This window comes from Oenanthe melanoleuca, chromosome 3, assembly GCF_029582105.1.
Source record: "Oenanthe melanoleuca isolate GR-GAL-2019-014 chromosome 3, OMel1.0, whole genome shotgun sequence".
In the NCBI taxonomy this organism is placed as follows: domain Eukaryota; kingdom Metazoa; phylum Chordata; class Aves; order Passeriformes; family Muscicapidae; genus Oenanthe; species Oenanthe melanoleuca.
This window is the reverse complement of record NC_079336.1, coordinates 3,230,511-3,245,641: the sequence shown is the minus strand read 5'-3', so window position 1 is coordinate 3,245,641 and position 15,131 is coordinate 3,230,511. Positions and strand designations below refer to the sequence as shown.

General features: G+C 41.9%; 1 protein-coding gene across 1 annotated transcript in view; it reads right to left on the bottom strand.

Moving 5' to 3' along the window:
* The window catches only part of PKHD1 (PKHD1 ciliary IPT domain containing fibrocystin/polyductin), a 233,032-nt gene that overhangs the window by 145,999 nt on the left and 71,902 nt on the right, over positions 1–15,131 (bottom strand). Inside the window, exon 36 of the mRNA XM_056488194.1 lies at positions 9,795–9,945. Within this exon, the coding sequence (XP_056344169.1) occupies positions 9,795–9,945 (151 nt within the window). The remainder of the gene's footprint in view (positions 1–9,794; positions 9,946–15,131) is intronic.

Here is a 15,131-nt window from a genome sequence, read left to right as displayed (position 1 = left end):
CTCCTACTGACTGTTAGTATAACTGGATAAGATTTGCCAGTAATGAAGAACTGGTTTTTGGAATCTTTGTGATATTTGGTCTCAACAACTTCTTGAAGCAATGAATTCTGTGGGTTAAATGCATAGTGCATGAAAAGCCATTTCCATCCTTTTTTTTTCTTTTTCTTTTGACTCAAGCTCTTCAGTTCTGTCAAATGCCTCCCTTGTTCTTGCCTCTCCTCAGCTGGGAATCCCAGGATGGTTTATTCCATTGTCTCCTTTCATATTTCCTCTTCTCTGAAGGCTGCTCTCTTTACAATGGATGTGGACAGAGTGGGCTCCCATTCATTTTGTCACACATGGGAAATGCCTCCCTAGGTCAAGCCATGTTTCATATTCCCAGGAGAGAGCAGAGAAATTCCCAAAGTCTGGAAACTTCACACCTCTTACAGAGTCCCTACCACCCTCCCTTTGTGACTGTACCAGCTCATCCCATGGCCAGTTTGCCATGCTGGAACCAGTTTTTTAATGGTGATCTCTCTCCCTACCACCCAGCTGCCTCTCCTGCCTCACAAATCCTTCCCTGTGAGGGTGGGGAGGCTCTGGCACAGAGAAGATGTGGTTGTTCCATCCCTGGAAGTGTCCCAGGCCAGGCTGGATGGGGCTTGGAGCAACCTGGGACAGTGGAAAGTGTCCCTGTCATGGCAGGGATGGAACAGGATGATCAGATCATCTCTATGGTCCCTTCCAACCCAAACCATTCCATGATTCCATGATAACACTACCAATCCTTAGCAAGAAGAAGGGAGATCAGACATCTGGCTTAATTGCAGTATTTAGACAAAAGGAAAAAAGAAAAAAAACAGATTTAGTACTATCTTGATCATTGCTCACCATTGCTCATATTCTGCTTATCATGATTTCCTTTTTTATTCTCACATGGACAGGGCTTCCCTTGTTTCATTGATTTTTTTATCTAATAACAAAGTATTATTCCTTATTTATTAAGCTTATTAAAAAAACAGTATTTGAATAGGGACTTCTCATTAAATATTTTCTTTCCAGATTTCATTGCTTTCCACAATTTTTAAAATAATTTTTAAAATTGAATTTTTACAGAATATGCTTAATCAAAGAAAGAGATAAATCTCACATTTTCTTGCTTAATCAAAGAAAGAGATAAATCTCACATTTTCTTGCTTATAACCACTGGGAACCACAGGTTTGCTCTCACAAACACCAACTCTCCCTTGTGTAAATTGTCTCTTTCCCCAGACAAAATTTTCTACATACAAATGAATTAGTGTTGAGACTTCATACAAAGTTTTTTTGCAAATTATACTGCATGGATTGTGATTTCCAGAATCAGAACAAATTTCAGCTTGTTTCATGTAAAACCCAAGATATCTGATTCCAGCAGCACTTTTAAACTGCTTGGATTAGACTGGACCTGATGATTTTAAGAATGGGCATTCTGAAAGAATATTTAATGTTTTCATTCTATTAGCATTATTTGGGAATAAATGGACTGCTGGTCCATCTTCCTCTTGTGATATAATTTACCATCCTGTTCCTTCCCATACTGAGAACAAAAATATTTATTAAATACCTTTGCCTTATAGCAGCAGAGTTAATAATTTTATCACCACAATCTATAAATGGAACTGTAAATCACTGTGATTTATTTCACTCCTAACATAAAAAAAGACATCTTCCCTAAGGTCTTTATTGACTTCCTATGCTCTGTTCTCAGTGAAATACAGTAATTTCTGTTTTCACTGCTCTTCATACAATTTTTAATGAGTATTTTAATTGCTGCCATGCTGTACCACTGAACCAGGAGGGCTGGTAGACAGTTGTCCTATCCTTTGATTGCCAAATCACAATTCTGTCTCAAACAAGATTTCCCAAGTTTCAGTCACATATAGTCCATCTGAAATTTTCAAGCTGTTGATAAAATATTTTCTGTATGTTCTGTAGAGTGTCTGAGAATCTTGGATGCTGCTGACTGCTCTGGGTGAAGTACAAACAATAGTCCCACCAGGAGCAGAGAAATTCCAGCAGGAGCTGTGCACACTTGGCCTGCAAGTTTGACACTTCCAGAGGAAAATCAGAATCACTGAGGTTGAAAAAGACCTCTAAGATCACAGAGTCCAACAATTAACTCAGCACTGCCAAGTCCACCACTAAACCATCTCTCCAAGCATCAGCTCCATGCATTTTTAAATACTTCCAGGGATGGTGAGCCAAGTTTGCTACACTGCTTGACCTCCCTTTCAGTAAAGAAATTCTTCCTAATATCCAATTTAAACCTCTCCTGGTGCAGCTTGAGGCCACTATTTTAGGGAGAAATTCTTCCCTGTGAGAGTGGTGAGGAATTAGAACAGGATGCCCAGAGAAGCTGTGGCTGCCTCATTCCAACCTGAGCAATGGGATTGTTCAGGGCCAGCTGGGATGGGGTTTGGATCAGCCTGGTCTAGTTTAAGGTGTCCTGTCCACAGCACAGGGTGGGAACAAGATGGATTTTAAGGTTCCTTCCAACCAAGCCATTCTATGATTGTGGGATTTGCTGTGACTCTCTTGCTTTGCCTTAGAAGCAGCAGTCAGACACAAAATTTAACCCTGGAAAAGGGGCAGAGCAGCTACACTCATGGTCACTCCACAGTGCAAAGCTTCTGAAAACCTCCCAGAATAAATCCAAATGATGCTTGGTCTTTGGGAGAAAACACAGTGGAAAAGTGAAGTAAAAAAGTAAAAAGTATCCTCAACTGCTGAGGATAAAAGCAGAGCAGCACCACAGAACAGAAAAGAAAGCATTAGGAAGGACTCATTTAACCATTTATCAAGTCTATGTCTAAAACAAACTCTGGCCAAACTTACAAATTCTTCAGTCCAAAAATTGCATATTATCCCTCTCCACCTCTGTGGTTTTTGTTGGGTTAGAATAAATATACAGCTGCTGCTTTACAAGGTTGTCTTCTCCTTTTTTAAAAAAGAAAATAAAAGTTATGCTTCCTTCTTTTATTGCACTTGACCCCTCCTCTGAAAGCAGAAAGCAGGAATATTGCTCAACAGAGCCTTTGGCTGTGACCCTCAAATTGTTTGTTATGGCTGCCCAGGAAAGCACAGTCCCACACATGACCTTGAGGGTGATTTTAGAAAAATCCATCAACCACTGTTATGATGGCCTCCCCACCAAGCAAAATAAACACAATTAAGCCCATAATCACTTCTGTACAGTAATGTGCAAATTCAATGGGTCTCTTTAGGTGGAGTGAGGGAGAGAGGGGAGAAATATGTTGAGGCCATTTGATACTTTGTGAGAACATCAGAAGCACCATTCTTCTCAATTAACCCAGCAATTAGCCTCCACCTCTGCACCAACAGAAAAGAAATCTTTCTTTATCTGTCTTTACCAAAGGGGAGGAAAAAAAGGAGAAGAAAGAACAAAAACAACAAGGCAATTCCAGATGTCCCACAGGAGGGAAGAAGCAGCCAGACCAAATAATAATAATTTTTAAAAAAAGAAATATTAAAGAAAACAAACCTAATAATGAGGTGGGAGGTTTAATCTGCTGAAAGAATAATTACAACACCACTGGTTTTGTGAAAAGAGATTTACCTCCTGAAGACCCTGGGAAATGGTGGAGGATATGGTCAAAAGTAAAGGATTTGGAAAAGGAATTTATCAATAATTCTCTCTGTCAGGTGTCCTGGACTGACTCATGCAATGTCACAGCCCAGGTATCCCAAACATTAACTATGGAAAGAGCCCGCTTTGTGCACTTCAAAAAATAAAAAAACAAAACAAAACAAAGAAAAAAAAACTAACAAAAAAACCAAAACCAAACAAAAAAAAAAAAAACAAAACCAAAACAAACAAAAAAACCCCAAAACAAAATAAAATAAAATAAAATAAATAAATAAATTTTTTAAAAAATTAAAAAAAAAAACAAAAAAAAACAATTAAGTAGAAGATTGGGAAGACTGGTGTGGGGAGTTTCTCCTTGCCTCTATCAAGAAGATTCACACTTGAAGACACAGCAGTTTATATCCCTTCTCAAAAATCTCATTTTAAAGAAAAAAAAAATATTCTAAAACAGATATTCTCATAATAAATAAAAGGAATATTACTATCTTTCATTTAGGTTGTGGTGTAGACTGTTTTAGAGATTTCTTGAAATTGAAGGAAAGTAAAATCCCCATTGCTGAGTATACTTTTGCATGGACACATTTTCTATCATCACCTTTTGAGGCCACACTTTGCATTCACTGTCAATGTAAGATATTTTTTCCTAATGAACAGCTCACTAGGGATCTGGGATAAAAGTAACATATTTATATTTAGTTTAACTTCAGATATTCAGTCCCACTTCAAATTTGATTGAATTTTATTTCTTTATGTAAAGCTGAATAGAGTGTTAAAGCCAGCAAAGAGTGCTGGATAGTCTCAAGACTATCTCAAGTCACTGCCAGAGCTGGAATAGCTTTACTTGATCCTGTATAACCATAAGGTTTTAGTGTTTTAGGTTTAGCCCCCTTACTGCTCATTCTCCTGCTCCAAGGGTGTTACTGGTAGGGTCTCCAAGCAGGAAAAAAAAAAAAAAATCCAAATCAACTAAAGTCTTGCTGTTTACAGAAAGAAAAATGCAAACTTCATGAGCTTTAGGAAAGACAATTAATTATTTCATGGATCTGTCACCTACACCCTGCTGACATGCTCACAGGACATTGCACTGAGCCATGAAAGTTGTTTGCAGTTCATGGCTGAACAAGATGCAAAGAGGAATTTTGTTATATTGGCCCCATCCAAAGGCTGCTCAAACCAAGAGTCCAAAATTCATCCTCAAAATGTTCCTCCATGCTCACAGCATGCAGGTACAGATCCCAGATTAGCTCTGAATTCAAATGTCTGTGCATTTCCACCAGGACATCACTAACACTCTAAAGTTAAGATTGTATTCCAGCATTTTGTTGGATGGAGGCCTTAATCTGTCCCTGGGAGAGGAATCAGCAGCTGCTTCACTACTCTCAGACAGAATTCATCTCCCCAGCCTGACAAGCCTTTGTTTCTTGGCTTGCTGTGCTCACAGCCATCTGTTCAGATGGCACGTGCTCCCCTGGAAACCCATCAGGCTCTTCCCAAGAGCTCAGGGGACAAGCAAAAGGCAATTCCATCAGCTCCCCAGGAGATGCTGCCATAGATGTGTCTCCTTCAAAGAAATCTTTCTATTCCTTCAGCTCTGAAATACTCAGCAACACCTGGGTGGATCTGGGAGAGCTGACTTGGTGGGGAAGAGGTGCAGACACTCCAGGGTGTCTGAGCTGGGGGTGCTCACCTGGAGCAGAGAAGGATCCAGGGAGAGCTCAGAGCCCCTTGCAGAGCCTGAAGGGGCTCCAGGAGAGCTGGAGAGGGACTGGGGACAAGGGATGGAGGGACAGGACAAAAATAAATGTCTTAAGCTGAAGGAGGGTGAGATTATATGGGATACTGGGGAGAAGTTCTTCCCTGTGAGGGTGGTGAGACCTGGCTCAGGGTGCCCAGAGAAGCTGTGGCTGCCCCTGGAAATGTCCAAGGCCAGGTTGGATGAGGATTGGAGCACCCTGGGATACTGGAAAGTGTCCCTGCCCATGGCAGGGGAAGGAATGAGTTGAGATTTAGGGTCCATTCCAACCCAAACCACTCTGTGATTCTGTGCTTCCCTCCTTCCATGACAGTGACCAGAGGACAGAGATGGTGCAGCCTGGGGTTTCTGCTCAGTCTCTGCCAAAGATCTGTCCAGTTCTTGGCCAGATTGGCTTCCACAGATCTGCTCACTGTGAAACATCCCACAGGCGTCTCAGGAGCTGCTGAAGTTACAGCAAATCAATTTAATTGGCAAGTGAGAATCCAACACACATCCTGTAACCCATGTGAAACATGATGGCAAAATAAACCTGCAGTCCACACCCAAACATGAACCAGGGTTGCAGCTGGGGAAGGACCTGAAAAGACCCACACCTTAAACTGCTTCAGATTCAGGAATTAAAACCTTTCCTCCAGGAATGTCCACATCTGTGAGTTGCACTCCACTGGGCAACACTAAATCCCTGCAGAAAAATATACTGAAAAATAAAGAACTCATGCCTTTCACAGTTTTCCATGAAAACAGAGAGGATTCTAAAGCTCTGAGACTAATTATTGAAGGCTCACTGTAACAATGTAGGAAAATATCACACAGTGACAGAGAAATAGAGCTGACTTTTCTTCCTTTTAAATCTCAATTAAAAAATACATTGGATGAAATTTCCCATTAGCTGGTACTATTTGTACATCCCATGTTCTTTCTTTAATTAAAAAACATGCTTATTGCAATACTGCCAGAATCACTTTTACGGTATTTTAATTGTAATGTCTCTGCCTGATTAAAAAAAGAAAATATGAACTGGAAACTGCCTGCTAAAAAAAAAAAAAAAAAAAAAAAAAAAAAAAAGGTATCACAATCTATATCCCACATGGATTGATCAAAATGGCACAGAAAACACCATGACAGGAACTGGTTCCATCTGTGCCTACTGACAAGGGATTTAAAAATGAGTTTAAGGACTGGTTGATGCCACAGAGAAGAAAACAGAAGGAAACACATTTTCCTTCTTTCAGTGAATTAAAACCCAATCTCTATCAGCAGTAGCTGAAGCACAGTTTATTTGACAGCTATTGAAGTTGGTGTATCAGTGAATATTTGATGCTTGTTGCTAATAGCATCAAAGAAGAGAAAAGACAAGCAAAATCAATATCTTTGTTTTCCCTACTCCTGGATTTATCACAGGATCCATTCTGGCCAAAGTCTGATCAAAGAGTGGATTACAAGAAATTCAAAATATTCACAGAATCAGAGAATCAATGAAAAGCTGCACGTGGCACTCAGTGCTCTGGTCTAGTTGACATGCTGGTATTTGGTTAAAGCTTGGACTCCATGATCTTGGAGGTCTTTTCCAACATAAATGATTCTTTAAGTGAAAATGAGTCTTTTCCAATAAAAGGATCAAAGCAATCTTCTCCTTTATGCCTGCAAGAGTGGCTACCTCAAAATTGTTTTTGCAAGAGCAACTGTCCAGGTGGGGATCTTCAATTCCACTGGGGAGTACTGGGAGTGTCACCCCAAAATTCATCTCCAAGGAATTCCTGAAAGACCAGACAGCTTTTTTTTTTTTCCTTTTTTTTTTTTTTTTTTTGTCTCCAGAGCTCCCTAGACCACCATAATTTCAAAGACAACAACACATGTCTGAGGTATCAACCCATCAAACACAAAGCTCCTCCAGTGTAACCCCTGTGCAAAGGAAATTTCCATCTGTCCTGGGTTATCATAAATATTTCCATACTTGTGATGCCAGGATTACAAAAATAACTGCAATCTGCTGAACATACAGAATTATCTGCAGTCTATCTTGTATCTCTTCTCCAATCAGTCCTGTCTGAGCCATTTCACAGCCTGATTTTTAAAGTTTCCACTCTCAATATTCACATGTTCATGTTCTGCTTGTTGAGGAGGAGGGAGAAACTGCTGAGCCCTCGTGGCACTGAGCAGAACCCAGCTGCCTAATCCTATTTTTCTATTGTTTTGACCTCCAGATCTTCTGCCCAGATAATCTTCTCATTCCCAGAACCACTATATGTGTTAATATAGCCTAAGAAGGGTCAGTTTAGGGCTGCATGTGAAGTTGATGTCTCTTTAAATAATTCCTGCAAAAGGAGACAACACAGGGACAGTATTCAAAATCCCCATGGTGCTTTAAAAGAGGGGATTTTCATGAAATGGGCCTGTAAATGTGTTGGGTTTGTTGGACAGAGCACCAGAAAATGGGCAGTGTAGCAGCAGTGGATTCCACAGCATTACAGCATTTTTCCATCCACAAACCCTTGTATTTTCAGCTTAACAGTGCACAGCCAGCCTGATGCTGAGTCATGAAAGCCAAAGGGAGCAGAGCTACAATTTAATCCCATTCTCCAGCTCCAGCTAGGAAAATCTCTCCAGGTAGAACAGCAATGGGATGTTTCAATGGAAGCACATATTTACACCTACCTTGGGGGTTGGGGCTTTACTGCCATGCCCATCTTGCACCTGGGGAAAGTGGTTGATTATTTGATGTGCTCACAGAGTTGGGAGCTGCTGCTCTGAGGGATCACCTGATTCAGACTGAGATGGGTGGCTACAATTCCTAAGATGAACAGGTCTTTGGTGATGTGTGTTTCTATCAATACAGGAGCCTAAACAACTCCCCTGAGCTGGACAGCTTAAAAAAAGGGAAGGTGGGGAAAGATAAATCTCAGCCTGATTTCAGAGTAGAACTCAGCAGGTCTTGATTCCAAATCTAACCCAGGCAACACAGGCAGAGGACTCTGCAAATGGGAGTGGATGCAACAGGCAACTTCACAAAGCTCAGATCAACAATTCCCATGCAGGTTATTGTTTCGAAAATGTTTGGTTCCTCCATTTGGTACGTAACACTGGAGGATATAATTACATCTGGAATATTCTAATGCTGCTTTTCTAACTGAATTGGCTTCTTGGAAAACATGACAAAGAGGGATCTGAATGTCAGATGAGCCAAAGTCATAAAGATCCTACTCCAGACTTCATTAAATTCAATCAGAGCTCTGGTAGCTTCACAAGGGCTGACTCATAGATCAAATGAGCCTTTGAATAGGTTCAAAATTCAGAGGGTTTCTGCTCCAGTATTTTGCCTCAATTCTTCACAATGTCAGTGAATGAGCCCCAAAATTTTCATCAAGATTTGCAGCCAAAAGGAATCTGGTGTTCTGACCTGTCTCCTCTAAAGAATGGCATAATCACAATGAGGTTAAGAAGAACCTTAAATCACAGATTTAGAATTTTCACTGGGGAAAAGAATTGTACCAAAGTGTTTCACTTTTTAAATCTCAAAAGCCCAGCTGATTTTTAATTTTGTTTTTAAATGGGAATGATGTCTGATGTAGCAATTCTTGAAAGCCTCTGAGTCTAGACTGAGCAATTTTAACCAGTTTTGGAAATGTTTTCATGATAGGGATAAACTTGCAAACATTTTTCTTTATCAAATTATCATTCAAATTTAAAATAAAATATAATTGTCATATGCATGAGATTCACCATCATCTCAAAGAAAAACTTTTAATGTTATTTTAGTATAAAAGCAATTTTACCACCAATGATCCTGGTCTTTAAACATATAAAACCTCCTGCTTTCATTATTTCAGCAGAGGCATAACTTTGAGCAAGCAATTTCACCAGCACAACTCATTCCCTCAATACCAGGCATGGGTACAGCAGTTTCCACAACCAGGATCTAACTTCCAGGAGAGAATATTTCTGGATTCAAAAGTCCTTTGAATTCTTACTTTGGCATGCACAGAGATCTGCCTGTCTCACATTCATTCTGGGTCTGTGTATGGGTATGGAAATCCAGAGTTTCCCATCATAACTGTGCTCAGTTATTTACTTACTGCCCACCAGCTGTGCTCTAGGATTTGGGATCATTCCTTGCATTTGACAGTTGTGACCTGCAATTCTATAATGTCAACAATTTTGTACAGGTGTTTGTGACACACCTGCCTCAAACAGAGCAAAGCAGATTTTTGTTATCAGCAGTGCCCTTATCATTGAACACTGCTCAGGACAGCAGCAATTTTGGTAGATTAGGGAAAAAAAAAAAGGGGGAATTTTGCTTATATTGTCATAAACAATTCCTTCTGCTCATAGAACATTTAAATTCTTGCTGGGATGCTGGGACGGGCCGGGAGATGAGGAAAAGCCCATCCTGGGGGAGGGAGAGCAGACCTGCGAGCCGCAGCAGGTTGAGGATGCTCGTGGCGGTCCCCAGCAGCAGCGTCCGGCCGCGCTCTATCGTGACATTGTCGCCATCTCGCGGCGGGCGGCCCGCAGCCCAGCTGGAGTCCTCGTCCCAGCGGCCGCACAGCTGGAGGGCGAGCTGCGAACACAAAGGTGCGGGGAAGATCCAAGCTCAGCCTTCCCCGGTTTGCCCGGAGAACAGCGGAGGAGATGGCAAAGCTGCGAGCAGCGCGGCTTTGGCATCTCTGCCGGGCTCTGGGCGAGGTGACGGCAAGGAATAGATGGATACTGGCGCTGGAGATGTTCCTGGCCTTCCTGACACAATTTGGGGGCTGCCCCTTGTCCCATCCTGGTCTGGAGAATGAGGGATTTGCTGCGGGTCTGGCTGCAGACCGACCCCAGGTTTGCTGGTGTGTGTCTCTCTGCCTCCCGACAAGCAGAACTGCACTGTGCTTTCCTGGCAATGGCAGAAAAACAGCCTGAAGAGCTTGGAATTAAAGCATCCTGCTGGATGGGCAGTATTCTGCTTCAGAGGTTTTTTGTTGTTTTGTTTGGGGTTTTTTTTTCTCCCAAAGTGTCTCCTGCTGCTCATCCTCATTTAGGCAGACACTCCTCATCTCAAATATCTTTTTAGCTTTCTCAGCTTCTCCAGTGTTATTATTGCCTCTGCTTTGACGGTGAGCACAGCAGCTCCAAATAAAGCACTGAATAACTGGAAAACTGCTAATAGACTGACTCATGATGTGCAATGGCAAAGTGACTCCTGAGTTTAAAGATTCCTCCTCATCTCTAAACTTCAAGCATGTACTTTGCAGTGAAGGTTTTATAGAATCACATAATTTTTTGGGGTTGGAAAGACCTCAAAGGTCATTTCCTTCCAATCCCCCTGCCATGGGCAGTGACACCTCCCACTAGACCAGGTTGTTTAGGGCCCTGATGGCGAATTTCTTGAAGAAAGTGTGGATATTTTTGCCTGGACATGTGTGCACAAGTGGGGACATAGACATCCAAAACGTATTATTTTGTCTCGTATGTGAACCAGCAAGAACATCCTCAACTCATCTGAGGGGGTGGTGGGGGAAAACCAGACATGGAAATATTTGTGGTCCACACTAGGCTGTGCTAATCCAAAACAGCAGTGGAAAGAATAACCTCAAGACAAAAGCAAAACAGAGTTACTGCATTTTCAAATGGAGCACACTGAGTGCATTAAAGCTTTTGCTGTGGAGCTGAGTTGAGGTGAATCAATAATGGGGGTGTTATGATCATTATTCTCTTTGACTGTGCTGCTTTCAGGTTTATGTGCCTGATGTTTTATAGAATATCTCCCATAGTGCTGTCCCTGAGCACCCTGTTCCAGTGGGAGGTGTCCCTGCCCATGGACCTTCAGATGAGCCGTAAGGTCTTTCCCACCCAAACCACTCTGTCATCCTTCTATTCTAATTATTTACACCAGGGAATGAGTGACGGTTCCCAGGCCAAATGATACAATTGCTTGATATCCACCCTGGCTGGATGCTGGGATTTTCTACAGCCCATTCTGTCCTTTCTCTCCAAAGGGAATTAACTTGGTTCAGTCCAGAATGAAGCCTGGGACTACATTAACACACAGGAAGTGAAAAATTCTTGGGAGCTAAAACTCTGGTGTCAGAGGGAGTGAACCACTTCATCATTACTAAAGTAAAATTACTGCATAGTTGGTAAAGGTAGTAGGACAAGTTTAATTTTCATTGGTTGTAAACATATATAGCTCAGAGATTTAGGACAAATTTCCAGCTGAAAGGATAGATGCCTTTACCCATTATCTTTCCAGAGAGACTGTGATTACTCTTCACTTACAATGCAATGAAGCAGACTGTATAAAATATACAACAGATCCACTGAAAAACAGCTAATTAAACTTGTTTTTATGGCAGAGGAGGGGACAATTCATGGAAAGGTGTGTGCAGTGCTTATCAAGCCAATAAAATTACAAATTCCATAAATTCCTGTCGGGCACAAATGCTGCCAATGCCACCAGCACAGCACTGGAGGAGGCAGCTGTGAACTGGTGGGATCCACAGCAACATTTGGTTGAGAAGGTTTGCTGAATGCCTTCAAGTCACTCTGACATCACTCTGACCCTCTGAAATCATTTAGAACCTTCCACTCTAATGGGCAAGCAAGGCTGTAAGGAATGTACCAGATCTTCCTGCTAGCACTCAGTGAGCTGCTGAGAGAAGCCCTGCAAGGGTTAAGAAGAATCAATTCCTCTTCTGAATTTGACCTTTTTTAGTTTTAAGATGGCAGCTAGGGATTTCTAACTAGAAAACACTCTAGTTCTTCACTTAAGCTTCTCTCTAGCTAAAGTCAGTTGAGCTTGATCAGTTTCTGCTGTCACCTCTTAGAGGACTCAGTATCTGGTCAGTTCTACCAACAGCATTTGGTACAGAAATCTCAGACTTTGTACATGACAGTGGAATCAGAGAATCACAGAATGGTTTGGGTTGGGAGGGACTTTAAAGATCAGCTCTTTCCACCCTTTTCCATGAGCAGGGACACCTTCCACTATCCCAGGCTGCTCCAAACCCATCCAGCCTGACCTTGGACACTGCCAGGGGTCCAGGGACAGCCACAGCTTCTCTGCACCCTGTGCCAGGGGCTCAGCACCCTCACAGAGGGAGAAAATGAGGTAATCAAGGTCATAAAATCCTCTATTTTTCCACCCAGTCCATACCTAAAAGTTTCCAGTGAGAAGATGCCTGGCTTGGTCCACTGTCATGGGCATCACCTGTGTGTCTTTCAAGTGATTTCTGATTTGTATTTTTAGTTCTTTATGAATAAAATTAAACAGGTGAACATCAGCTAATAACACAAGATCTAGAGCTGTTTACAGTCACTTTTACTATCCTTGCATTACCACAGAGAGAACAAATCCCAAGAATCTGTTTTAGGAGGAGAGAAGGGGGTTTGCTCAAGGAATAGACTTTAAATTACCACAGCACAGAGGAAAGTACAGGGGGGTTAGAGGGAAGACAGCTCTGTAGGGATTGAGAAAAGACATCAAACAATTTTGTTTGGTCACTTCTCTTTCAGACCTGCACCCTTCCCTAAGATGAAAGAGCATCTCCTTAAGATCTCTGAGAGAAGAGGGTGTGGTCTAATGCAAGTTTAGTGAAACACCTGCCCTGAGCCACCTCAAAGATGAGTTTTCCTCACCTTTGTGAATCCCATATGATTATCCTCCCTGATTTCTGGGGGAAAAGCCCAGTGCAATTTCCAGCTGCAACAGAATTCTTAAGTTCCTTTGCTGAAGGGTGGTGGTGTTTATACCCAGTTCTGTTTAAACAGCCCATGGTAAAAGAACATAAACATTAAGCAGGGTGGGTGACAGAATCACAGAATCACAACATCCCTCACACTAGTGTTTTTGTTTTTTGTTTTTGGTTTTTTTTTTGGTTTTTTTTTTTTTTTTTTTTTTTTTGTTGTTGTTGTTGTTGTTGTTGTTTTTTGTTTTTTTTGTTTTTTTTTTTTTCCCTGCCTGGCACCCTGTATTTGACCTCTGGTGTTTAATTGAAATATTTCTCAGTAAGGCTGAAGAGCAGCAGGCATGAGTCTCTTCTGGCTGTGTATTTTCTACAATGTAATGAGTTAAATAAATAATTATTACCTGAACTAAACATGTAAAATCATCCCCCAAACTGTGGCAGGGTGTGCCCTCACATCACACATCCAGAGAAAACCCACTCTGGCAATATTTCACATTTAGAATCCAGCACAGCAGATGGCATTAAACCAGCAGGGAGCCAAACCTGCAAAATATGGGCAGAAACCTCCTGTGGGTGGGAAATCACCAGCACTGGGAATCCCTAAGAAACCCCAGTTGTTCTTCCTGGGGCACCAAAGAGCAGAAGGAGCTGGGAAGGGATCTGACCTGAAAATTCAATGAGCAGAGTCCTGCAAGTGCTTTCCAGCTCTGACCTCCATTTGGAATGTGTCATGGCCACAGCAAATTTTACTTGCTAGGGCAAGGATTTTTACCCAGAGGGAATTTGGGCACTGGAAAAGGGTCTGCAGATCAGAGCCCCAAGCTGGATGGAGCTCAGAAGCTTTTGGACAAAGCTCTCAGGCACATGATGGGATTTCTGGGGTGTCCTGTGAGAGCCAGGAGTTGTACTCAATTATCCTTGTGGGTCCCTTCCAGCTCAGAATATTCTGAGATTCTTTCTATGCACAACTCATATCAAGCCCAAACCTTGTGTACTCAGCCCATAGTTTGTTACAACACAGGTTAATTTGGGGAGGTATCAAATCATTCCCAATCATATCTTTTAAAAAAAAAAATTATGTAAAAATGTTGTGGCTTCGGTTGAACCATGTGGAAACACCAATTTCATGTAGTGGTTTTACCAGCACAAAAATAAAAATAACATTTTTGCAGCATACAATAAAAGAGACACAATCTCTTTGCAATTCAGCACCTTACCCTCTTTCCTGCCTACTGTACCTTCTTTTTTTTTTTTCATTTTCCAGGCAGATTTCTTTCCATTTTATGTTTTTTAGCTGCTGCTGTTGTCAGCCAGGCTGGGGTTGCCTTTCTGTCAGCCTTTGGGGACACAATCTCTCAGGATCAGTTTGTCAGCTGGTGCCTGTGACTATCAGGGCTCAGAAACAGCAGCAGTGACTGCAACAACTGAATAAATAACAGTGGAAAACTTGCATTCACACCCAGGCTGGTAAACAATTCACAAATGGGAAGGATGCCAAAATGCAATGTTTGGGCTTTAGAGGGCTGAGAAGCTCCTGTTTAGACACAGAACAGATCACTTGATCACAATTTTGGATAACTTTACAATTTTGTTAGTTAAGTGGGGCTTGTTTAGAGTGCAGTCCCAAGAAAGGACTGCAACAACAGTCACAGGCACAAAGAGAAGAGCTTTCATCCTCTCATCAGAAAATAAATTTTAAAATAAAACAAAGAAGTAGTGATGTAGTTAAACACAGACCCTGCTTCCTGCTATGCTCACTATTCTCCCTTCTGCCCTAGATTTTAAGGAGAAATTCTTCACTGTGAGGCCCTGGAACAGGGTGCCCAGAGAAGCTGTGGCTGCCCCTGGATCCCTGGAAGTGTCCAAGGCCAGGCTGGATGGGGCTTGGAGCAACCTGGGATAGTGGAAGGTGTCCCTGCCCATGGCAGGAGTTTTAAAAGAATATTTTCTTTGATGTCACTCCCAACCCAAACCATTCCATGCTCCAGGCTGTGGGTTCCAGCTGAGGGTTACCTGTGACAGGGCCAGAGGGACAATCCTGAAAGCAGGAGGGTTTTCCCACCAGCTCCACCCCCAG